The sequence below is a fragment of the Leucoraja erinacea genome, chromosome 23, assembly GCF_028641065.1.
Source record: "Leucoraja erinacea ecotype New England chromosome 23, Leri_hhj_1, whole genome shotgun sequence".
NCBI lineage: Eukaryota > Metazoa > Chordata > Chondrichthyes > Rajiformes > Rajidae > Leucoraja > Leucoraja erinaceus.
In genome coordinates, this window is record NC_073399.1 from 10,619,328 (window position 1) to 10,642,947 (window position 23,620).

Genomic DNA, 23,620 nt, shown 5'->3' on the forward strand with positions numbered 1-23,620 from the left:
TGTGGGAGGAAACCGGAGCACCCGGAGAAAACCCACAAAGTCACGGGGAGAACCTACAAACTCCGTACAGATAGCAGCGGCAGTCAGGATCAAACCCGCGTCCCTGCTGCTGTAAGGCAGCAACTCAACCGCTGTAACTGTACTGCTGTACAATGAAACTGGTTCATTTCAGAAATATCTACTGATAAAGACTAGGATAAACATGGTTCTAACATGTCAGAGGCCTACCATTGATCCACACTACTTCCCATTGCTTCTTTGTTTCCCTCCATGTATTCCAGAAACTAAACTCAGATAAAACAAGAAATGATTAAATGAAAGCAGCGGCAGGTTGTCCAATGATAATTTATGACTCAATTACTAAATATCAGCACACAAAGGGACTCTAGGCTGTAACTTAATGATTCTCACCATTGCCGGTGGTAACAGATTGCCCGTTTAGCTCTAAAAACAAAGATCATTATGCAATGGCAGCTGCTAAATTTACATGGAAAACAGGTTTTTGCTTTCAGACCAGCTCACAACATCTACCATTGCAAAAGAAACATAAAGGAAATATATTAGAGCCAAGCAACGCAGCATAGTGGTGCAGCGGTAGAGTTGCTGCCTTACAGTGCCAAAGACCCGGGTTCGATCCTGACCACGGGTGTTGACTGTACAGAGTTTGTGCATTCTCCCTGTGACCACGTGGGATTTCTCTGGGCACTCTGGTTTCCTTCCATATTCCAAAGACATGCAGGTTTGAAGGTAAATTGTCCCTAGAGTGCAGGATAGAACTAGTGTATGAGGTGATTGTTAGTTGGCGTGGACTCGGTGGAAGGAAGGGCCTGTTTCTGAAGTAAACATAAACTAAACTATTTCTTCTGATTCTTGATTCCCCTACTCTGGGTAAAAGACCCTGTGCAATCTATTCCTCTCATGATCTTATACACCTCTATACAGTCCTAATACCAAACTCCCCCCCTCTCTCTCCTCATATCCATTGACTCACTTATTGTTCAAACATACGTGGCACGGTAGCGTAGTGGTAGAGTTGCTGCCTTACAGCGCCAGAGAGCCGGGTTCGATCCTGACTACGGGTGCTATCTGTATGGAGTTTGTACGTTCTCCCCGTAACCTGCGTGGGTTTCCACTGGGTGCTCTGGTTTCCACCCACACTCCAAAGACGCACAGGTTTGTAGACTAATTGGCTTTGGTAAAAATGTAAATTGTCCCTTGTGTGTGTGGGTAAGTGCATTGGAATTGCAGATTGGCTTGTTTCCGTGCTGTATCTCTAAACTAAACTAAAGATTTGAAGGCACAAAAACATTACTCGTGTTAGGTGAATTTTAAAGCTAGCATTGACATATGACTTAATCACATCTAAGACTAAGAGTTGGAAAATTCCGCGCTGTAATGAGATTCAGCTTTGTGCAAATAAAATGAGAAAAGCACAAGGTAATTCAAACCATTTTTTGAACCTTGGAAGGGAATTACTGACTATAGTTCATTCCTCAATATTTTCTCTAAGAAAATTGCGTGTGTTTTTCAATCATAGTTTCAGTTTCTTTGCCAATGCATTAACATTCATTTTATATCGTACAGTATTATTGCCCTTGGAAGGGAGCATGCTATGTACAAATTAAATAGAAGCAAGTGTGTCCCACAGTTACAGATGTTTAGCTTGAAAAATTAATTTCTGGACCTGGGAGATACTGAATACAATAATGTTAGTTTTTTTTTTACTATATCAAACGCATAGACCCTTAAGTGGGACAAAGGCATTCTCATGTACAAATTCTATTTCAGAGATACAGCATAGGAACAGGCCCTTTGGCCCACCTAGTCCACGTTGACCATCGAGCTCCCACTCACACTATTTCTATGTTATCCCACTTTCTCACAGGGAGAACGTGCAAACTTCACTTAGACAGCACCCGAGTCGAGGATCGAAACCGGGTCTCTGGAGCTGTGAGGCAGCAGCTCTACCAGGCGTCTACATACCGCCTATGCTTTAATGTACGCTTTTGGAATTAATTTCCCTTCACAGTTTCCCACACAGTTCTTTTAAACTAGATAGGTTAATATACCTGATAAAATGATGGAGCGTGGAATTTCAAATATGTGCATTTCAGCTGTTCTATTGCAGTATACCACGGCAAATTTTCAAGGCAACACAACTGAATCCTTTAGTAGTTATAAATTTGTGTCAAAAAGAAAATTTCGATCCTTATATTGAAATCCTAATTTTGGAATCTTAACGCTCCTAATTGCATGTGCTGGGGGCTGCATGCTAATTTTGTGTTGCCTGCTAATTAATACAATTTCCTCGTGTAACCAGTGCTAATCATGCTGTTCACTTGCTGCATCCATTAGCAGGGCGTCTAATATTGTGCTAATACTGTGAAGGCAACAACACATCACTTGATTGATTGATTAAAAGATACAGCATGGAAACAGGCCACTCAGCCCACTGAGTCCACTCTGATCATAAATCACCCGTTCACACTAGTTCTATGTTATCCCACTCTCTCATCCACTCCCTACACACTAGGGGCAAATTGCAGAGGCCAAATTGACCTACAAACCTGCATGTTTTTTGGGATGTGGGAGCACGAGGTGGAAAACCTCATAATCACAGGGAGAAAACGCAAACATCACACAACACGAGGTTAGGATTGAACCCGGGGCCCTCTGGTGCTATGAGGCAGCAGCAGCTCTACTTGCTGCACCAATGTGCCGCACATGAACGGGCAGTGATTTGAGAAACCAATAGGCCACAGATACGAAAGAATGGAAAGACTTGAACCTCAATGCTGGGGACATCAGCATGAGAGAGGCTTGGGGTCATTTGGTGAATTACCTGGCAGTGGATTACGAGGGATCGCTGGAATTGGTTCCATTGAGGGCAACCTGGCAGAGGCGCTGATAACTCACTTATCTTTTCTTGATGAGATTCAAATAGAAGTATTTTACATTTTTAAACTAAAACACAAGGGAAACATTCTTTGACGATGAAATTTGTAATGAAAATGGGTGGCACGGTGGCACAGTTGGCAGAGCTGCTGCCTCGCAGCACCAGATACCTGGGTTCAATGTTGACCCCGGTGCTGTCTGTGTGCAGTTTGCACGTTCTCCCTGTGACTGCATGGGTTTCTTTAGGGTGCTCCGGTTTCGTCCCGCATTCCAAAGATGTGCGGTTTTGTAGGTTCATTGGCTTGGTATAAATGTAAAATTGTCGCTAGTGCGTGTAGGATAGCGTTAGGGTGCATGGATCGCTGGTCCGTGTGGACGTGGTGGGACGAAGGGCCTGTTTCCGTGTTGTACATCTCCAAACTAAACCAAACTAATTTTCACACTAATGTGGATGGGTGTGGACCTTTATTGAGAGACCTTCTTCCCTTCCTCCCACTTTTAGCAACTTACCCTGTTACACCCCACAGACCGTTGTAAAATTAAAGAGATCTAGTAGACACTATGCATGAATATAGTTAAAGCAATAGCCAAGAAAAATCTATCAGCAACTCGTGGTGGCTATCCCTCGAGGTCGAGGATGATGGTCTATGTTCTGTTGTTTTTATGGACTCTCAGGTGGCTCATGAGTCCAATCCTGGCAATTAACCTGATGGTAGCTCATGACCCTTTTAAACGGTGGCACCATGACCCAGCGGTAGAGCTCCTGCTTTACAGGGCCAGACACCCGGGTTCAACCCCGACTAAGGGTGCTGCCTCCATGGAATTTTTACGTTCTCCCCGTGAATGGAGAGGGTTTTCTCTGAGATCTTCAGTTTCCTTCCATACTCCAAAGATGTACAGGTTTGTAGGCTAATTGGTTTGGTATTAATGTAAAATTGTCTCTAGTGTGTGTAGGATAATGTTAGTGTATGGGGATCACTGGTCGGCACGGACTCGGTGGGCCGAAGGGCCAGTTTCCGTGCTGTAACTCTAAACTAAATGATGCCCTGATTCAGCAGCGTGTGATTAAGAGTTGGCCGGAGTAAGGAAGCTCCAAAGCAATAGATCCAGCCTCAACCCAGCTCTGCATGCTGAGTGCCGTCACAAACTGCAAATATCTGGGGAGGTTTACCAGCGTGCACTCTAACGCCTACATCCACGAGACAAATCCCACAAACAAGAACACACTAGGTGATAAGGTCATAAGTGATATGAGTAGAATTAGGCCATTCGGCCCATCAAGTCTACTCCGCCATTCAATTATGGCTGAACTATCACTCCCTCCTAACCCCATTCTTCCTCCTTCTCCCCATAACCTGTGACACCTGTACTAATCAAAAATCTATCTATCTCTGCCTTAAATATATCCACTGAGATGCCGCAGTACCACTGTGGAACAAATAGCATCCATTGTGGTCACAAGTTGAGTAGCAGGGAATTGAATGTTGGAACACATATTTCTTTGCAATCATTGCATAACTCTTTGATGAGCAAACCAAGTAATGACAAGTACCTGTCTAATCGGCTCTGGTACTCTGTATTTACAGCAGGAATGGGTCAGCCGCGTGGCAGTGTCCAGACTAATCCTATGGCCCACGGACACGTAAATTGGTTTTGTGCTTTTCTCACAGCTTTTAAGAGCCTGTCACGTAAATAAAGACATACACGTTAGAACAAACTCATTACATGAATTAAAATTTGGAATCGGAAGGAACTCCAGATGCTGGTTTATACCAAAGATAGACACAAAATGCTGGAGTAACTCAGCAGGTCAGGCAGCATCTCTGGGGAGATGGAATGGGGGATGTTTTGGGCTGAGACCCTTCTTCAGACTCAGGGGATTTGGAGTTGGAACATTGTCTAACTCATATATTTCGTTTCACTAATTATTTGCTTGCAAATGTTGTAAAATGCATTCAAAAAATAACTCTGCGAGTCAGGCAGCATCTCTGGAGGAAAAAGATGGGTGGTATTTCGGGTCGGGGCCCTTCTTCAGTCTCAGTCGAAGGGAAAGTTGTTGAGAGCCAAGAAGGGTCCCGACTCGAAATGTCACCCATCCTTTTTCTCCAGAGATGCAGCCTGACCCGTTGATTGACTCCAGCACTTTGGTATATACCAACTACTGCAGTTCTCTGGTTCTACATTCTGTAAAATGCACACCTTGGTTTCTCCTCTTGAAAAAATACCTCAGCAATAATCGCAAAAAATTCTTACTTAATATTTGTTCTGTGATTCTCGTTAGAGCTGCCTCATAGGTTACCATTGCAGTATATCACAGCACTCAAGGGTTGTTTGAATCCAGGTCAATACAACTCAATGTAGAAGCCACATCAACGGAACCAAACGCGAGTTCCTCGGTTCTACATTCTTCCATTTCTGAAACAGTTTTCATAACCTTGGGACATCCCAGAGTACTTTACAGCCAAGAAGTGAAACACTTTTGAGGTGAGGTTGGTGTTATAATGTATATTTGTCATTTAGTTTGTGTAGGAAGGAACTGCAGATGCTGGTTTACAACGAAGATACAGACACAAAATGTTGTAATGACTCAGAGGGACAGGCAGCATCTCTGGAGAGAAGGAATGGGTGACATTTCGGGTCGAGAGTCTGAAGAAGGGTCTCGAACCAAAATGTTCTTCTCTCCCAAGATGCTGTCTGTCCCACTGAGTTACTCCAGCATTTTGTGCCTTTCTTTGTCCTTTAGTTGCTAGTTGAATGGGGAATGTTCAGCGATAAGAGATACAGTGCGGAAACTATCCTTTCAGGCCACTGAGTCCACACCGACCAGCGACCCCGCACATTCGGTTTTTCTCCGAACCGCATCTTCGTCCTCTCTGTGCGGCCTACCATCGAGCTGGAGCAGCGCTGGAGCGGCGTTTCCTGCCGGGACTACAGCTTCGCCGGCGGTGTAGATGCTGGGACATCAACGTGGAGCGGGCGATGCCTTACCGGGTCGCCTTGCGGTAAGCTCCGGTGCACTGTGATCGCCGACTGCGACATCGTTGAGCTGCGGCTACAGAGCGTCCAGCCGTGGGCGGGCGGCACTGGATTTACAGCACCGCGGAGCCTGGGATCCGAGATCGCCAGAGTCGGAGGTCCTGTGAACTTTGGTCATTGCAGTCTTCGGGGAGGAAGCGGCCGCTTCAGTCCAAGCCGCTGAAGGATGTTCACCAGATACCGATGATCCAGCTTCGCGGCAAGAGGGCCTGAAAACACCGGGTTGGCTGAGGAGGCCAGATATAGGCCCCAACCTCGGGTGGACTATGAGGGGGAGAACTGGATATTTTTAGTGCCTTCCCTCACAGTGAATTCTGCTGTGGGGGGACGTTTCATGTTGATTTCTATAGTGTACTGTTCTGTGTCTTTTTCTCTTTTTTGTTTTGTATGGATTTATTGACATTTGATCTGTTCAATTAATTTAATCAATCTCTGTAAAGCACTTTGGTTCAAATACTGGTTTTGTTGAAAAGTGCTATATAAATAAACATTATTATTATTATTATTATTATTAACACTGCCCTACACACCAGGGACAATTTAGACTTATACCAAGTCAATTAACCTACTAACCTGTACGTGAAACCGAAGATCTCGGAGGAAACTTACGCGGTCACAGGGAGAATGTACAAACTCCGTACGGACAGCACCTCCGGATCGAACCCGAGTCTCTGGCGCTGCAGGTGCTTTAAGGCAGCAACTCTACCGCTGCGCCACCGTGTCGCCTAAGCTACGGAACTTAGCCAAAAGTTATTCTTTCATCTCTAAATAAATCTTTCTAGTCACGAGAAATCACAACCCATACCTGAGACATAATTAAAATGATCACTGTTGAGTTTCTTAACAGTCTGCAATAATTTCCAAAACAACATTGTCCAAAGAGTGACACTTATACTGTTTTATCCCAGTCTAATTATGCTCATTAAATAAATTATTAAAACCATTTGCACCACATTGTATATCGTACAAACATAGACCTACCATGCCCAAAACCTTCCCGGAGGTTCCAGTTAGTGTGAAAGCATTTCCTCCTTCATGAAGGTCTTTGATCTACAAAATAAATGCAAGAGTTTTCATGAAGCAATATCTATTATGTAATTATGTTGCTCCCTGATTTAAGAAATAACAATTTCTCTTCTGGTAAGGCTAACACTACTTGTGATGAATTCAGGAGAGCCTCAATTTATCTTCCCTTTGTCAGAAACAAAGGAATTATTAAACAATTACTGCTTCAAAAGCCAACATAATTAATTATCCCCTCCACAAATAGCATTGCTTCATTTCCTAGAACTTGTCAGATTATAGATAAACTGCACGGGCTTTAAAACACAGAAAGTAATAGCGCCGCGTGGTGGCATTGCTACCTTACAGCGTCAGAGACCCGGGTTTGATCCTAACTATGGGTGCTGTCTGTACGGAGTTTGTATGTTCTCCCTGTGACCGCGCGGGTTTTCTCTTGGTGATCTGATTTCCTCCCACATTCCAAAGGCATGAAGTTAATTGGTTTGTCTAAATTGTTCCTAGGTTGCTGGATAGAACTAGTGTATGGAGATCGCTGGCCCAAAGGGTCTGTTTCCATGCAGTATCTCTAAAACTAAAAACTAAAACTACCGGTCTTGTGGCTAGGATAAGAGAGGTTAGCTCCCGATAGCTCCTCAAACATGGAATGGCAAAAGAAAGCAATCATTGGTGTGAAGAAGGGTCCCAACCTTATACGTCAGCTACGTACAGTATGTTCTCCAGAGATACTACCTGATCCGCTGAGTTACATTGTGGAAGTTGGGACGTTATGTTACAGTTGTACAAAATGCTGGTGAAGCTACATTTGGAGTACTGTGAGTAGACAATAGTGCTGGAGAAACTCAGCGGGTGAGGCAGCATCAATGGAGCGAAGGAAATTGGCAATGTTTCGGTTCGAAACCCTTCTTCAGACTGTGTACTGTGGAGTACTGTGTTCGGTTTTGGTCACCGTGCTACAGGATGAATGCTTGATTATTAAGATGGAAAGAGTGCAGGGAAGATTTATGAGGATGTTGCCAGCACATGAGGGTCTGATCTATAGGGAGAGATTGGGCAGGCTATGTCTTTATTCCTTGGAGTGCATGACCGAAAGGACTGATCTTACAGAGATGAATAAAATCATGGGGGGAATAGATAAAGTGAATGCACGAGCCTTTTGTGCGCAAGGTAGGGGAATCAAGAACCAGATGACATAGCCTTAACTTGAGAGGAGTAAGGTTCAGAACCTGAGGGGCAACTTTTTCACTCAGAAGGTGGTGATTATACGGAAAGAGCTGCCAGAGGAGATAGATGACGCAGGTACCATACAGTATTTAAAATACACTCGGGCAGGTACATAGATAGGAGAGGTTTCGAGAGATGTGGGCCAAACATGGGCAAATGGGACTAGCTTATACTGTATGAGGCATCTTGGTCGGCATGGACAAGTTGGGCAGAAGGACCTATTTCTGTGCTGCATAACTCTATGTCTCTACTCTTTGCCTCAGCTATTTTCCACTCTATTTTTCTCTTTGGAATTGATTTGGAAAAGGCGATCATCCTAACAAAAATGGCTTTATGCGGTTGATTTATACATATGCATATTGAGATGACAGCTGAGTTTTTTTTTAATGCTTTTTTACTGTAACCTATTTTTCCTCCCATTTCTCTTGTTGAGCGGGCCAGTGCTGAAGTAAGATTTTACTAAAGAACACCAGTAAAATTTATGGACACACATGATTTGTAATCAACAGCTCGGTGATATTGCTACTCATCAATAAAGACTAAATTAAACAATCCAGCCAAAGGGCTTGTAGAGAAACTCATTATTGAACAAAACATAGGAAATAAATATAAGCTCTTATTTCACGCTGGCTTGAGAATGTGAACTGACAGGTACTCTGTAAAACCTGGTCGCTGAGAACAAGTGTACTTTTCCCTTTGCATTTACATTTATCTTCTGTTATTTGGCTGAGTGTATTGCAAGAAAGGTACACTCAGATCTATCTATCATTACCACTCACTTACTCATCCCGAGATCTGGTTACTTTATTCAGAAAGATCCTGACAGCACAAGTTTACAAAAACTGTGGTTAAAGTACAATGCAGAAGTTGTTCTCCTCCCGAGAGGGTTCGCAAGAACCTCGTGGTATAACCCTGGGTAAAAAGTAACTAATCAAGGTCACGATAGACCATTTAACATCTGCAGGCAGGAAGAGGAAGAAAATCTGGAATAATTGACAGAGAATGAAATAATCCACTATTCAAAGGGATAAGTTGAATTTGAGTTTAGTTTATTGTCGCATGCACCGAGGTACAGTGAAAAGCTTTTAGAGTCATAGTCTTACAGCGTGGAACCAACTTGCCCATGCCGACCAACATGTCCCATCTACACTTGTCCCACCGGCCTGCATTTGGCACATCCCCTCCAAACCTGTCCTATCCATGTGCCTGTCTAATTGTTTGATAAATGTTGCAATAGTCCCTGCCTCAACTTCCATCTCTAGCAGCTCGCTCCATACACCCATCACCCTTTGTCGCTTGCTAACCAGCCAGCGGAAAGACAATACATGATTACAATTGATCCATCCACAGTAGTGGAGTTCTGTAAAGTGATGGCCAATACTGTAGATGGAGAGTGTGTACCAAGTGCTGTATTCATTACCTTGGTTTAACTTAGAGGTGGAAACAGACCCTTCGGTATACAGAGCCCGTGCCGACCATTGATCACCTGTACATTAGCTCTATCCAACACACCAGGAGCAATTGACGGAAGCCAATTAACCTACAAACCTGCACGTCCTTGGAATGTGGGAGGAAACCAGAGCACCCAGAGAAAGCCCATGTGGTCACGTGGAGAATGTACTAACTACATACAGACAGCACCCATAGTTAGGATCGAACCCGGTTTTCTGGCACTGTAAGGCAGCAACTTTACCGCTGCGCCACCGTGCCGCCCACACCGGATGCTATCGATGAAGATTAAGGGGACAATTAAAAATTGGTATGGAGGGAAGAAACAAAGCAAGTTTATTGACAGCTTCTAAGCACTTTTTCCATCCTTAACGAGAAGTTTTTTATGACATATTCACAGTTTACAAAGTACTGCATTAATCAAAACTGCTGTTCGTGCAGTTTGCAAACATCGACCATCAAATGACAACATTGTCAGCTGTATCCACCATGCACTCAAGTCTCTGCAGCAACCTGCATTCATGGAAGGCCTCCAAAGTCTCCGTGAACACTGTGTGCTCCCTCTCCAGGGACACGCCGGCACGGACATAAGCCTGGACGAGGGGAGTTTCTAAGCGCTTGGAAGTGGTGACAGTGGCTTGAAGGATGAAAACCAGTCTAGTTGAAACAAATGGCCCACTACTGCACTGTAATTGCTATATAAATTCAGACGGATACACTCGATCTAAATCATAACTAGTCTTCCAAAAGTCAAGCCGCCAACAAGCCAAAGCAAATGAAGTAATTTTGATTCACACTAACAATAAAAAAGCAACAAGAAGTTCACCAGCCTGAATTTTGCACAGAATGAGCCAGCACGGAGCAGCGGTAGAATTGCTGCCTCACAGCGCCGAAGACCCGGGTTCCATCATGACTGCGGGTGCTGTCTGTACGGAGTTTGTACATTCTCCCCGTGACCTGCGTGGGTTTTCTCCGGGAGCTCCATTTTCCTCCCACACTACAAAGACGCACAGGATTTGTAAAGCATTTCACCGTACCTAAAGCTTTTCAATGTACCTTGGACAATAGACTAAACTGAACTGTTTGTAGGCTAATTGGCTTGGTAAAATTGTAAATTGTAAATTGTCCCTAATATGTGTAGAATAGTGTAGCATAGTGTTAGTGTACGGGAATGGCCCATTTCCGCGCTGTATCTCTAAACTAAACTAAGAACCTGCGTGAATGAATGAACACATGGAGTCGATGGGTCAAAGGGTCTGTTTCCATTCAGTGGAAATTCTTTAAATTCCTGTTCTACTGCCCACATGTACCTTTGCTGTGCAGAAGTCCCAAGCCTGATTAGATTAGTTTAGAGATACAGCGTGGAAACAGTCCCTTCGGCCCACCGAGACTGCAACCACCAGCAATCCGCACACATTTACACTACCCTACACACACTAGGAACAATTTATATCTATACCAAGCCAATTAACCTACAAACCTGTACGACTTTGGAATGTGTGAGGAAACTGAATATCTCGGCCAAAACCCATGCAGGTCACGGGGAGAACGTACAAACTCCGTGCAGACAGCACCCGTAGTCGGGATCGATTCCGGGTCTCCGGTGCTGCAAGTGCAGTAAGGCAGCGACTCTACCGCTGCGCCACCGTGCCGCCCTGGTGTTCGAGCTCCAGCAGTAATTCCCTGGCTGCGATCCATCACTAGATCCCTCCTGGGATCTGGTGGTGGTGTAAAATGGAGATCTCCTGGGCGATCTGCTGACATATCTCCCGTCAGGTGAAACCTGGTGCAGGGTCCGCAAGCCCATTAATTTTTACAACGGTGACCGAGAAGAGAAAGGGTGAAATAAATTACATTTTCAATCATGTTCTTTGTGCAGCAATGTTCAATTATTTAAACGTGTATCAGGTGGTTCTAACTTTTTTTGAATGTCAAATGCAACAAAAAAATCGTGTCAGCTTTGACTGACTGTAAAGCTGTGGCAGCGCTTGAGACAATCAATGTCTTTTAAAGGATGTTTGTGGTGGGGATTCTTCTGGATAGCCAACATGAATCAATATCATTACTTGATGCTTTGTTGCCATTCAGGGCCTCTTCATTAAGGTCCAAATATTAACGTGCAAAATAATTTGGGAGATGTAGGACAAGGCATGGCAGATCATAGGAACACAGATGGGGAGGGGGATTGATAGACAGATGGTTGGACAAAGGCTGGTGCTGAACACACAGGCGAGGTGTGAGACTAATGGGCCTGCCCCATTTGCTTTTTCAGTGAATGCCAGCACCCGTCATAGGTCGTTACAGGTTGCCGAAAATTTTCAACATGTTGAAAATCCAGCAGTGACCAGAACAAGGTACGATTCTTTGGGTGACTACTCACGACCATACAGGCTTCACCCCGAGACATGTTGCCAGGGTGTCGCCTGTATGGTCGTGAGTCGTCTCCTCAGTCGCCCAAACAGTCGTAGCGTCTTTCTGGTCGCCAATGAATTTTCAACATGTTGAACATTTTTGCAACGACCTATGATAGATGTCGGAAGTCACCGAAAAAGTTGCATAAGTGGGACAGGCCCATGAAGGATTAGAGAGTTGTGAATTGTGAAGCTGGAGAATTGTGAAGCTGGCTTGGTGTGACTTATTTAGGATTGCAAGTGGACGGGGAGGGGAGGAGAGAGATAGGTGCAATTTGAGCCAGGGCTCAGGGTAGAGGTGGGAGGGGGCGGTAGGGAGACCTCTTGATGAGAACGGGTATCAAGGGTTATGGGGTGAAGGCAGGAACATGGGATTAGGATGCAGAGATCAGCCATGATTGAATGGAAGGAGTAGACTCGATGGGCCGAATGGCCTAATTCTACTATCACGTGAACTTATCAAGGCAGAGGAGAGGGGGTATGAAGGAGAAGTGGGAAGCAGAGGGTTGTGTTGTCCAGGTTACCTAAAGTTGGAGAATTCAATGTTCGTACCGTCGGATCGTAAACTGCTCCAAGTGGAATATGAGGTGCTGCTCCTCCAGTTTGTGTGTGGCAAACTTTTATTAACCCAGAGCCAATGAATGCTGCCTGGGAAAGAGATGGGAGGCAGGTATGCTATGCTCTACGTAAGCATTTGAATCGCCATGATGTTGAAAGCTTTGGCCTGGATAGAGCGATGTGGAAAGGATGTTTCCACTAGTGGGAGAGTCTAGGACCTTAAGGAAGGAGTTGCGGAGGAATTCCTTTAATCAGTTGGTGGTGGTGAATCTGTGGAATTAATTGCCGCAGACGGCTGTGGAGGCCAAGTAAATGGATATTTTTAAGGCGGAGATTGACAGATTCTTGATTAGTACGGGTATCAGGGGTTACGGGGAGAAGGCAGGAGAATGGGGTTAGGAGGGAGAGATAGATCAGCCATGATTGAACTTGATGGGCTGAATGGCCTAATTCTACTCATATCACTTATGAACTTTGGACTGAGTGCTGGTACAAGAAATTGGCACAGACAGTTGAAGGTATAGAAGGTGTGTTGAGGAGGCAGTGTCTTCCATGAGTCAAAGTCAAAGCAACTGTGCAACATCGATATAGTTGGGCATCGTATGTTACCTCTGTGTCCCAGTTTGCAAAATCTAGGCAAAAATGTTAACGAAATAACAATCTTGCTGACAACCGTTGACACAGTATATTCCGAAGAAAGCTGTATCGTGAACATTCCCCTGTTGGCATATTCCTAAACAATATGTTGATTCAAGCGAGGCATCATATCTTGGCAACAAGTTGTGAGTTTCCAAAAACAACGATAGTGCATTGTAATTTCAGTCGGAAAAAGGAGAGAAAAAATGCTTAAGGGAATAAGTAGAATTAAAATTGGTTGGGTTTTTTAGCTTAGTTTATAGATACAGCGCGGAAACAGACCCTTCGGCCCACCGATTCCGTGCCGACCAGCGATCCCTGCACATTAACACTATCCTACACGCACTAGGGGCAATTTACAATTTTACCAAAACCAATTAACCGACAAACTTGTACGTCTATGGAGTGTGGGAGGAAACCGAAGATCTCGGCGAATACCCACGCAGGTCATGAGGAGAATGCACAAGTTTGGTACAGAAGGCACCTGTAGTCAAGATCTTGTGAAGATTTATCTGGAATATTTTAATCTTCATCAGAGATTCCTGTCAATGGCAAGTGGCAAATGCAATCCAATCATTGGGAGAAGTATAGAGCTGCATCCATAGAAACTGCAGCAAAATTAATTTACTGTCAGCTTTCGACAACAAGAATTAGTTGTGATGGAGCGTTTGGGATGTTTACATTTTAACAAAATAAGGAAAATTTGGCTGAGGAAAGAATCTATTTCATCCAATTTTTTGGGAAATACTTTTCAATGTACATACATCTGTGAAGAACTGGACAAGACCACACTAGGGACAATTTACAATTATACCAAGTCAATTAATCTACAAACCTGTACGTCTTTGGAGTGTGGGAGGAAACCAAAGATCCTGAAGAAAACCCTCGCGGCTAAATCACTGGGAGAACGTACAAACTCTGGACATACAGCACCCGTAGTCAGGAACGATCCGAGGTCTCTGGCGCTGTGAGGCAGCAACTCTACAGCTACACCACCATGCTGCCCTAGTCCTTAATCCTAACTCTTTAAAAGCTTTTTACTGCCCGTGTCCCCCAATTTCTATGACCAGTTATTATCTGTTGTTATGCACGTTTTTTTTAACTTACAATTTGTCAGTGGACAGTGGGTGGTATTTGTACCATTCTTTAAAATAATGGATAGATAACTCTTTCTGAAATAAAACATTGTCTGTCAAAGGGTGATGAATTGAGCCCTGCATTCTTCACTTGGCATGTAAGAAAGCAATTCAGGTTGGCTGCATGTTCACGGTACTGCTGATTAAATAAACGCTTCACACTGCACTGGTTGGTGCAGTTTTATCCAGGGTTGGCCTTGGAAGTGATTTGACGCAACATGGGAAATATGCTCTGGAGAAAACGCATTTTTATTCCCAATCCGTGAATCTAAACAAACAATGTTTTTTTAAATGTTGCAGTTGGCACTCTGGTAAAACAAATATGGCGTCAGGCATGCCTTAATGATAGCATATTCACCTCCGAGAAGTCAGAAGTGGACGTGTTCAAGCTATTCGCTTTGATTTAGATATACAGCGTGGAAATAAGTCCTTTGGGCCACCGAGTTGGTATCAACCATTGATCACCCCATACACTAGTTCTATTGTACACACTAGGGACAATTTACAGAAGCTGATTAACTTGCAAACCTGGAACGTTGCAGGAAACTAGAGCACCCGGAGAAAACCCACATGGTCACAGGAGGAACGTACAAACTTTGTACAGACAGCACCTGTATTCAGGATTGAACCCTGGTCTCTGGCACTGTAAGGCAGCAACTCTACCACTACGCTGCTATGTCCCTATATTATTGAGTACTTGCCCTACATTGATGTGCTTTCCTATCCACTGAGATGCACTTAACATTGCCTCAGTGTCAGCTAGTCAAGGTCTTTATTTCCTTCTGGAAAATTATTATAAACACCTGGATCCTCCAAAACAATAGAACATAGATAACGAACAGCAGGGGAATATGCCCTTAGGCCCATAATGTCTGTGCTGAACGTAATGCCAGTCTCTGATTTCTAACCATACTCCAATCATTTTTTATGATTACATCTATCACACCCAGCCTATGATGAAGGAAGACAGAAACAAAGTGCGGGAGCAACTCAGCGGGTCAAATAGCATCTCTGGAGAAAAAGGAGATTGTAGGTTCACCCCATTTCCACGCTGTATCTTGAAAGTCTAAAGTTCTTTGTATCTCCAAAACCAAATATATCTGGATAAGTGAAGCTGAATTTAAAGGTTTAATTTCATAACCCAAATTTAATTCTCAATAAGATAATCTATCTGCAAGTCGAATCAGTAGCAAAGAAAGCAAACGCAATGTTAGTATTTATTTTGAGAGGGGTGTGCACAAAAACAGGGATGTAATGCCGAGGCTCTAGAAGGCGCTGGTCAGGCCGCATTTGGAATATTGTGACCAATTTTGGGCAAGGAAACAGTAGCCCAGCCCTTGCAACAGACTAATCGCAACCTTGTGTGAGAAAACGTGACATTTATTCCTGCAGTTTGAAGACCACAGCACAGTGTAAAGAACGTTAGAAGATTTCTTCATTTCTTATATTCACGGAACAAACTGAAAAACTGCAGAATGATTATATTATTAATGTTGGTGCCAAAATCCTTCCTTCAGTATTTGGATTTATTGTTCCTTATGGGTGTCTACGCTGTCACTCTTTGCAACAAACTGCTTGCTTCTGCACTGCTTCTGGGCCTATAACAAATGTGAGAGTCAGATTGAATTCAAATTGAAATTCCTGAATGGATGGTCTTAAGATATCCAAGTTCAGTGCTGTGACTCTGATTGTAGGAAGGAACTGCACACGTTGGCTTACACCGAAGATGGACTCAAAAAGCTGGAACAACTCGGCGGGACAGGCAGCATCTCTGGAGAAAAGGAATAGGTGATGTTTCGGGTTGGGACCCTTCCGCAAGAGTGAGCTTACCTCTCCTATTTCCAACTTAATTTCATAGCATTTCAGGCAGAGTGCAGGCTACCAAACTTTGAGTTCAGTGGCCTGCACTCTGCCTGAAGTGCTATGAAATTGAGTTTGGTGGCCTGCACTCTGCCTGAAGTGCTATGAAATTGAGTTGGAAATAGGCAAGGTAAGCTCACGATAGCCCTGCATGCATGAAATAGCCCCGACCCAAAATGTTATTTATTCCTTTTCTCCAAAGATGCTACCTGACCTGTTAAGTTACTCCAGATTTTTGTGTCTATCTTCAGAACTGTAACAAGTTGATCCGTGTGATAATTCAATGCCGGGTGCAAAGGTGTGCGTTAGATGGATGATCATTACCTTTTCTTTCAGCAGGTGCTTTTCTTCCAGCCCATCCACGTGCAGGAGGTTCTTGGCTACCCCAATGCAGGGCAAATCTGTGAGGACACCCAAGTGGCAGGCAACGCCAAATTCTGTTGTCCGATCACATATAGGTAACAATGAACATTGAATTCTGCACAACCCCCTTTATTTGTGGATCACAGCATCAGAGTATTAATCATAGAATTATACAACACTGAGAGATGTCTCGACCAATCCCTCTCAGAACAGGTTCTCTCATCCCCACGGTTTTGCATACATTTTTCACTGTTTATCTTTTAATATTTTATATCTTTTAAGTGGGGCAGTGGTAGTGCTGCTGCCTTACAGCGCCAGAGACCCGGTTTGATCCTGACCACGGGATCATAGAGTCTTACAGTGTGGAAACAGACCCTTTGGCCAACATGTCCCATCTACACTAGTCCCACCTGCTTGCGTTTGGCCCATATCCCTCTATACCTGCCCTATCCATGTACCTGTCTCAATGTTTCTTAAACGTCGCAATACCTGCCTCAACAACCTCCTCCAACAGCTCATTCCATACATCCACCACGCTTTGTATGAAACAGTTACATCTCAGGTTCCTATTAAATCTCCCCCCCCCCTCACCTTAAGTTGTCAGTATGGAGTTTGTACGTTCTCCCTGTGACCGCGTGGGTTTTCTCCGGGTGCACCAATTTCCTCTCACATTCTAAAGATATCCAGGTTTGTAGGGTAATTGGCTTGGTAAAATTGTAAATAGTCCCGAGTGTGTGTAGGAAAGCGTTAACATGCGGCGATTGCTGGTCGACATGGACTCGGTGGGCCTGTTTCCGCTCTGTATCTCTGAACTAAACTAAAACTCAGCGGGTCAGGCAGCATCTCGAGAACATGGATAGGTTACCTTTTTGGTCGGGACCCTAACTCAGACTGATTGCAGAGGGAGGGGGAAAGAAAGCTGGAAGAGAGGAGGGGCAGGACAGAGCATAGCCGGTAATAGGTGAACACAGGCGAAGGGGGGGGGGGGGATACGATAGGCTGATTGTTGGGCAACGGCCAGAGATGAAAAGACAGGTGCGAGCCCAAAAGGATAAAGAGTTGCGAATTGTGAAGCTCGAGGATGGAAAATTTGCAATTTGTGAAGTCGGTGAAAGTTGCGCAGGTAGAGGGGGAGGGGAAACAACGGTGAAAATTCAGCCAGGGTTTAGGAGAGGGGTGGGGGTGCCTTGGGGGAGAAAGGAGAAGGGCGGGGGTTTGCCGAATATCCCAAGTGGTCCCGTCTTCTGAACATACTCTCCTCACTACAGATTTATGTACATTACACATCAGCTACACCTCTTTTAACATTTAGTTCATATTGTCGTTTCCCCTGTCTCATTAAAACACTATCAATGTGTTTCCAAATTAACCGAAGTAATTATATATCAGACTAATAAGTCATGTCATTGTAAGTCTTGAGGAGAACATGAAGATGGCTCATTTGCTGTCGCAGTAACAGCAATAAAAGGCAAAATAAAATGGTCTTTGTGTGTTTATCATGCTTGCATGTACATTAGTAACAGGGTGAATCACTTTGGCCTTCAATTGCAATCAAAACAGCATTACACGAAACACAGAGGAGTTTTGATTTTTGCAATCAGATGAAAATCCATGCACATTGCTTGTTTTTTCCAAGAACAATCACTTTCTTCTTGGAAACAAAATTACATTTGGTGCATTTTATCTTTCCCCCTTCCCAGTTCTCTGACCAGTCTGACTGTTCCTGATTACATTTTATCTCTGTTTGCTTTGTTGTTACCTTCTCCTGGCTAACAATGATCTATTCTACATTGTCCATGATCTCCAGCCCCTTTGATGTCTCATTCTCACACCCTACAATTCCTTATCTCTGTATCTCCCCCTCCCCGACTCTCAGTCTGAAGAAGTGTCTCGACCCAAAACGTCACCCATTCCTTCTATCCAGAAATGCTGTCTGTCCCGCTGAGTTACCCCAGCTTTTTGTGTCTATCTTAGCTGCATTTTATCTGTTTAGTTTAGTTTATGATTCATGATAAAGCTTGGGAACCGAGCCCATGCCGACCATCGATAACTCTTCTGCATAACCTTCATTAGGAAGCAACTGCAGGACGCACAGAGAGAAACAAAACACCTGCAGAATCTAGCCCAGCAAGGGTTGAAACTGGAGGGGGACTGACATTCTGGCAGGCAGATTTGCTAGGGTTACACGTGTGGGTTTAAACTAAATAGTGGGGGGAGGCATTGACAAATTGGGAGTATAAAGATGGAGTTGAAGGGGAAGTGAGTACAGGAAAAATCACAAAAGATTCTCGAATTAATGGGAAGGAAAGTTCGAGAAGGGATAAAAAAGTAAGGTCAGGGCCAATTGCAAGCGGTGCGAGGGGGGACGTGAATACCGTGCTGCCTTCAATGTGTGTGCATGTAGTGACAGGGTAAATTACTATAGCCTTCACTTGCAATCATAACAGCACTACAGGAAACACAGAGGAGTTCTGATTTTTCAATCAGATGACAATCCATGCACATTGCTTTCTTTTCCAAGAACAACCGCTTTGTTCTTGGAAACAAGATGACATTTAAAAATAATATGCATTTTATCCGTTCTATGGAGATCCACTAACCGAAGCAGCATTTTCCTAAGACACTGGGGCTTTGAAACAGCTTGCAATTGGAATTTTGTGAATAATGTTAAAAAGAGAACTTACTCTGATCATGTATTTTCATTAGGACGTCCCTTCTTTTAAACAGAGAAGACCTCTACATTTGTTCTTTTCTTTTAACATTTTGCGACATTCTCCAAACTTCCAAGTTCAGCTTCATATTCCCACCTCCACTTTGATAAAGCTGACTGACATGAATATTGATTTCTCTAACTTCAAGAAACCCTTGCATTCCCTCTCTCTCCATCCCACCCTCACGCAAGTCCTCTTGCTAATTTCATCATTTGTATTTCTTCTTTATCACCACGTCCCCAGCCAACAGTGGATCATTGTGGGCTCTACCTTTCCTGAATCATCAATGCAGGCTCTGCTTTGTTCTGTACCTTCCCATATCTCTAGTGTCCCCGTCCCTGACTCGCAGTCTGATGAAGGGTCTCAACCCGAAATGTCACCTGTTCTTTTCACAAGGGATGCTGCCTGACCCACTGAGTTACTCCAGCATTTTGTGTCCACTTATAAAATTTGTATTACTTTCTTCCTTCTTACTGAACCAGCCTGCCACAGGGGGCCTTGTTAAATGCTTTAATAAAGTCCATGTAGACAACATCCACTGTCCTATCGTTATCAATCAATGCCCCAGCAATCTCATCCCTTGCTTCCCTCAGTATCCTGGAATAAATTTGTCATTATTTTAAATAAAAATGTATTGAAATTGATTGAATCTCGGCATGCAGTGTCTGATGAATTAATCAAAGTGAGCTGTGCAAAATAGAGTATATTTTTTAAATTAACTTGTTGACACCTCACACTCTAGATGCACATGAATGTAACACCCACGCATGTCACTAAAACTTTATCCCTCTAAAACTTTTTTATCTATCTATTGTCCATATGTCCATATTGTTCAAAGTAACATTAGCAAATTTGCAGATGACACAAAGCTGGGTAATAGTGTGAACTGTGAGGAGGATGCTATGAGAATGCAGGGTGGCTTGGACAGGTTGGGGTAGTGGGCAGATGCATGGCAGATGAAGTTTAATGCGGATAAATGTGTGGCTATACACTTTGGTAGCAATAACAGGAAGGCAGATTACTATCTAAATGGCATCAAGTTGGGAAAAGAGGAAGTACAACAGGATCTGGGGGTCCTTGTACATCAGTCTACGAAAGTAAGCATGCAGGTACAGCAGGCAGTGAAGAAAGCGAATGGCATTTTGGCCTTTATAAGAAGAGGAATCGAATATAGGTGCGATGAGGTTCTTCTGCAGTTGTACAGAACCCTAGTGAGACCACACCTGGAGTATTGTGTGCAGTTTTGGTCCCCTAATTTGAGGAAGGACATTCTTGCTATTGAGGGAGTGCAGCGTAGGTTTACAAGGTTAATTCCCGGGATGGCGGTACTGTCATATGATGATGAGAGAATGGAGCAGCTGGGCTTGTACACTCTGGAGTTTAGAAGGATGAGAGGGTATCTCATTGAAACATATAAGATTGTTAAGGGCTTGGACACGTTAGAGGCAGGAAACATGTTCCCGATGTTGGGGGAGTCCAGAACCAGGGGCCACAGTTTAAGAATAAGGAGTAAGCCATTTAGAACGGAGACGAGGAAACATTTTTTTCTCACAGAGAGTGGTGAGTCTGTGGAATTCTCTGCCTCAGAGGGCGGCGGAGGCAGGTTCTCTGGATGCTTTCAAGAGAGAGCTAGATATGGATCTTAAAAATAGCGGAGTCAGGAGATATGGGGAGAAGGCAGGAACGGGGTACTGATTGGGGATGATCACCCATGATCACATTGAATGGCGGTGCTGGCTCAAACGGCCAAATGGCCTACTCCTGCACCTCTTGTCTATTGCCTTATAAATTGTGTTACTGTGTTTGCCTCCACTTCTTCCTTTGGGGACTCGTTCCACATGCCCAAACCCTTTGTGTGAAATCATTGCCCTTCAAGTGTCTCCTCTTAACTCAAACCTATGCCTTTGACTTCTTGATGCTGGTACCCGTGGAAAAAGATTCTGTGCATTCACCCTATCTATTCCCCTCATTATGTTATACCTCTCTATAGTTATAGGCAAGGTCTGTACGGATTAACATACAATATAATCACAACAAAATAATAACTAAAAAGTTAAAAATACCTCGGTGATGCAACATCCCATTTCCATCTACCAAAATGACCTGGAATATGAATAATATTAAATAAATATATTTATAAGGCACTCAAAATTGTATTAGTATCTATTAAAACGCTCAAGAAAAAAGCTTGTAGAATTGGAATAAAGAAACAAAATTTGCTTCAACTATATTGAAGTTCAAGAAAGTTTAACCAGAATTCACGCTGCACGTTTAATCTCATTTTAGAGTCATTTTAAGCAGTCCTTTCACTCTTTAGTCACTACCTTAGTAATAATCTGTGGTTTTTAAAGTATTTTATCACAAATGAAACCTTCATGAAACATTGTTCTGATGAAATGTCAATGGCTTAAAACATTAACTGTCCCTCTCCTGATAAATGCCATCTGACTTGCTAAATATTTCTAGCATTAGCTGTTTTTTAAAAATCATACAAGGAAATCATTATGCTTTGCAATATATATGATATTAAGGTTCCTATGAGATATTATTAAAATGAACATGTTAATACTGCGGATCTCTTCAATGGATTCAGTAATCTTTGGGACTTAAAAATAATCAATAACAATCGGTCACAAATAATTTCTTAAAACTTCAAAGAGCATTATAAAATATCTACATCAAATAACCAAGAACAGATGCACACCACCGAGAGAGACTTGAAATATAATTACCATCTATATTTGTTATAAATTATGACGCATACCTCCGCTGATTTTAAGCCACTAACCCACTTTCAGGTTCAAGTGATATTCCTGAGCAACTAAATCTTTCTTCTTGTATCTTTTATCACGTTGCAATAACTCTTCAATTAAATGAATGTTTTCCAATTTTTTTTTCCCTTCCTATTTTTTTCTTAAAGCACGATGCATCCTACATGGCTACTCCCTGCCCTACCCAATTAAAAGTAAACAAGTACCATTCATTTAGACATATTTAAACTGTTTTTAAAATGTAGGCAGGTAGAGTTGACTTCTGCAAGCTTGACTGCTTTCTAAAAATTTGCAAAACTCAACTTTTAATTATAAAATGATGTGCTATATTTTGAACTGAAAGGATGATGCAAAATTAATGGAAACGGGTAACAGACAGTGAGAAAGATCGATATCAATTTGATGTTTCGCATGAATTTCCAAAGGTTAAGAGTTATTCTGGAATTCATATATCATCCAAAGTAAAATTAATAACATGTTTTTTTTAATGTTTTATAGACTATAGACAATAGGTGCAGGAGTAGGCCATTCGGCCCTTCGAGTCAGCACTGCCAATCAGTGTGATCAGGGCTGATCATCCCCAATCAGTACCCCATTCCTGCCTTTTCCCCTTATCCCCTGACTCTGCTATTTTTAAGAGCCCTATCTAGCTCTCTCTAGAAAGCATCCAGATAACCTGCCTCCACCACCCTCTGAGGCAGAGAATTCCACAGACTCACCACTCTCTGTGAGAAGAAGTGTTTCCTCGTCTCTGTTCCAAATGGCTTACCCCTTATTCTTAAACTTCTGGACTCCCCCAACATCGGGAACATGTTTCCTGCCTCTAGCGTGTCCAAACCCTTAACAATCTTATATGTTTCAATGCATTTGGAATGCAGTGTGGTTGTGATTGTGGTTACTGCTCTGAGAAGCACCAAATACATCATCAGTCTGAAGAAGGGTCCCGAAACGAAATGTCGCCTATCCTTATTCCCCATAGATGCTGCCTGATCTGCTGAGTTACTCCAGCATTTTGTGCCCTTCTGGTTTAACCAGCATCTGTGGTGACTGATGAGGGGTCTCAACCCAAAATGTTACCTATTCCTTCTCTCCATAGATGCCGCCTGACACGCTGAGTTACTCCAGCATTTTGTGTCTATCTGCAGTTCCTTGTATTTATATGTAAAATCCAAATTGAGTACAAAGAATAGCAAGCAGTAAAATCAACACCAATTTGGTTAGATGTTTCCTGTCAGATACACATTGATTTTTGAAACATATTTGAATATGCACTGAATCTGGTTCTGTTCCCTGTGAATTATCAAGATCTAAAACCATAATAAATAATAAACAATAGATAATCGATGCAGGAGTAGGCCATTCGGCTCTTCGAGCCAGCACTGCCATTCAATGTGATCATGGCTGATCATCCCCATAAGATAGATAGCTTTCAATTTGATGTTTTAAATGAATTTCAAAATGACCCGCTGAATTACTCCAGCACTTTGTATCTTTCTTCATAAACAGACATCTACAGTTCCTCAGTGTTCAATGATTAGGAAGGAACTGCA

General features: G+C 43.1%; 1 protein-coding gene across 9 annotated transcripts in view; it reads right to left on the reverse strand.

The window, feature by feature from the left end:
- LOC129708218 (endonuclease V-like) overlaps positions 1–23,620 on the reverse strand; it is a 180,107-nt gene that overhangs the window by 65,996 nt on the left and 90,491 nt on the right. For 8 of the 9 annotated variants that reach the window (XM_055653843.1, XM_055653846.1, XM_055653842.1 and 5 more), the window contains exons 4-7: positions 21,363–21,402; positions 16,550–16,662; positions 6,913–6,981; positions 4,448–4,576 (exon numbers count right to left, since the gene is read on the reverse strand). In XM_055653843.1, the coding sequence (XP_055509818.1) occupies positions 4,448–4,576; positions 6,913–6,981; positions 16,550–16,662; positions 21,363–21,402 (351 nt within the window). The remainder of the gene's footprint in view (positions 1–4,447; positions 4,577–6,912; positions 6,982–16,549; positions 16,663–21,362; positions 21,403–23,620) is intronic. The other variant, XM_055653848.1, reaches the window with a different exon arrangement.